At 43.4% G+C, this 3052-nt stretch overlaps 2 protein-coding genes across 2 annotated transcripts in view; both read right to left on the reverse strand.

Moving 5' to 3' along the window:
• Positions 1–455, reverse strand: part of LOC104384933 (selenoprotein K) — a gene marked incomplete at its 5' end in the record, with an annotated part of 3306 nt that extends 2851 nt beyond the window's left edge. The window contains one exon of the mRNA XM_009993328.1: positions 361–455. Within this exon, the coding sequence (XP_009991630.1) occupies positions 361–455 (95 nt within the window). The remainder of the gene's footprint in view (positions 1–360) is intronic.
• Positions 1–2787, reverse strand: part of ACTR8 (ARP8 actin-related protein 8 homolog (yeast)) — a gene marked incomplete at its 5' end in the record, with an annotated part of 14532 nt that extends 11745 nt beyond the window's left edge. The window contains one exon of the mRNA XM_009993339.1: positions 2765–2787. Within this exon, the coding sequence (XP_009991641.1) occupies positions 2765–2787 (23 nt within the window). The remainder of the gene's footprint in view (positions 1–2764) is intronic.
• Between the last annotated feature and the right edge of the window lie 265 nt (positions 2788–3052).

Here is a 3052-nt window from a genome sequence, read left to right on the forward strand (position 1 = left end):
AGCAGGAATTCTCCAAATGATCTTACCTGCTCAGCTATTAGAAACTAGTGGTTTAACAGAAGTGTATGTTTACTTTTGGCAGTATTAAAACGGAAGAAATCTAAGGAAACTCATTTGAGCTGTCATTAAGTTACCCTCATTTTGATACCCTTTTCTTTTTAATTAATTATACTATAGTGCTTAATAACCAAAGCCACAAAGTCATAGTAAAGCATTAATCTGTATGTTGGGGACAGTAGCTATGGAATAACAAAGAGCAGATCTAACATTTTTACTTTTGTATTCCTGGTAGCACTGAGTAGCATCTACTTATGACAAATCTAAATTAAAACTCAGCAAAAGAATTAAGTGTCTACTTACAACAGGACCACAAAATCTGCTATTGACCACAAGAAATCTGTTATGGATGACAAACTCCAAGGAGCCCGACTCTGGTTATCCAAAACTTGTCCTGTAACATATCAGATACAAAACACCCAGCAATGTTTAGTGTGTGACACTATGCAGTGTATTACACAAAAACATCTGCTGAGTCCAGGAGTTGCAGACAGGGTGGAGAAACCACAGTACACGGGCACGGGTGGCAAATTCCATTTCCTACAGGATATTGTCTTGAAATAGTAGGATCGCCACCACCAGACACAGTGTCCAGGTAAACCTCCAAAAAAACACCAGTACAGTCTCTATTTCCCTGGTTAAGCTGCTTCTCTGTCACGCTGCCAAAGTGCGCAGCACACGCTTGGGCTTTGCCAAGTCCTTAAAAACTGTTTAGAAAGGCCTGAGGCCGCAGGGGAGCGCAGGGGTCGGCCGTGGATCCGGCAGCGGCCCGGGCTGTGCCGGGCTCTCCCGGGCAGCTAAGGCCCAAAGCCCCCCAGCTCAGCTTCCAGCTCCTCCCCCGCCGCCCCGCTGTGCGGCTGCCGCCCCCCCGCGCGCTGCCCCCGTCCCTGCTGGCGCGGCTGAGAAGGGGAGGCCTGGTCTCGGTGCTGCCCGCGGCCTCGGTGCTGCCCAGGGCCCCGGTTCGCTTGGTTGCCTTTCCACAGTGATTCTAGTGGGATGAAGGCTCTTGCTAGTGAGGGTTTCCCTCAGCAGCCCCGCTGCCGGGCCAGCCGGCCTGGGCCGGGTGATGTGCAGGTGAGGAATCTGCTCCCTCAGAGAGAGGCCCGTTCTGGTTCACTCCTGAAATGTGTTTATTTTAGTTGTTACAGCGCTGATAATGCTGTGCCATGCACAATAAGTGCGTGGCTTTATCAGCTGTAACAGGAAACAAAAGCTGTACTTAGTAGTAATGCCACGGTACCTTCCTTAGAAATGACATGTTCTCTTTGGTCTTCCATAGTTGACTTCTCCTGGATCTTACCCAAAAGCCAGTGCTTTTGGGTCCTTTACCACCACCCCAGTTTTCTCGAGCTGCTTGAAGAGAGCAGCCTGAAGAGTGTCCACCCCTGTGGTGATCTGTAATGGAATACTAAAAGTGACAATTTACCTAGTAATGTTAGAAATGAGACCAAATACAGATATTTATTTAAAGCTTCTCTCCAAAGGGAGCTTTTGTTCCTTTTATGTAATGACAGGTATATGACTGTGTATGTTCCCATTATGTTGGTGGGAATGTTCAGCACAACATTGAACATAGGTTTTATTTTTATAAAATTTTGAACTGCAAATAGTGGCTAACATTTCTTCTTGTGGAGAATGCACACATGTAAAATTGTATTTAACTATATAGCTATACACACAAATTTAATATAATGCTTTTCTTTCAAACTAGAAAAGGAACGTGTAATTCTGCTGGGAAACAGCAGTAAGAAAAATCAATATAAAAGCATTTTAATACTGCCTTTACTAGATGGGTCTTTTTCAAATAACAATGAGCTAAACTCTGTTGCTAAACCTCAACACAAGAGTGTTGTCTGAAATTGAAATTGTAATCTATGCCTCTGACCATGTAGTCGTCCCCTACTAAAGACATTGTTTGCAACTGACAGGTGTTTATAATTGTGCAGTGTTCCAGAAATAAACACTTGCAAAGAACTGAAAGCAATTGTGAAAGTAAATTATCTGCAACAACATATATAAACCAAATATTTATAATTAATATGAGCTGATATAATTAGTATCAACTTAATATAAACAAGGAAATATAAGTGTTTAGATAATAATGGGTGCTATACAGTGCCTAATGGGCATAAATGCAGGCAGTATGCTAAAATTATTCAGTGACAACATACATCCTTTTTCTTAATTAGCTATGTTTATGATTATTTTTTCAAGTAGTAGCCAAGTGTATTCAGATTTCCATTTACAAATTGCAAAACAGCCTGCAGGGGTATAGAAGATAAAGAGATTCAGTCAGTAAGTCATTTGAATGTTGTTTTTAGATTCTCAGTGAAAACAGAAAAATGTAACTGGAAAAATAAACCAGAAAAATAAACTGGAAGAAAGATGTTATCACAGTTTCACTCAGGTCCGACAACAATGCTCTCGATCCCCTCCCCCTCCCACCCAGGTAGGGAAGGAGAGAGAGAAAAAGAGAGAGATTTGGCTGGATTGAAAACTAAACTACACAGCTTTAATTGAAACACTAATGAATCATACAAGAAAATATATATAATTATATACAGATAGATTCAGGTATAGGCAAAAACCTCTCGCCTCCCCCCACCCCAGCAACTCCCACAGCACTTCCCTGATCTGGGAAGAGTCCCGAGGAATCCCGGAGCTGCTGCTGGAGAAAGCAGAGAGTTATGGGGGTCACGAGAGCTCAAGCCTAAGGGTCGACGGTGATGGATGAACAGAGTCCTCCCTGGATGCCGGCCATGGACGGGAGAGAAGGGGAGAAGGAGAAGGAAGGAAGTTGTCTTCTGTGATCTCTGACCTTCCTCTGAGCTTACGTAGATATATGGAATGGAATATCTTTGGCCAATTTTGCTGTCCATCTAACTCAGCCTCCTACGGGGGGGTCACAGATCTCCCCATAGTGTCTGAGCCGGCAGAGTGAAGGTGCGGCCTTGAAGCCTCAGTAGTTAGAAAAACATTCCACTGTCTTATCAGC

This window comes from Chaetura pelagica, unplaced genomic scaffold (genome assembly GCF_000747805.2).
Source record: "Chaetura pelagica isolate M959 unplaced genomic scaffold, ChaPel_1.0 scaffold630, whole genome shotgun sequence".
In the NCBI taxonomy this organism is placed as follows: Eukaryota; Metazoa; Chordata; class Aves; order Apodiformes; family Apodidae; genus Chaetura; species Chaetura pelagica.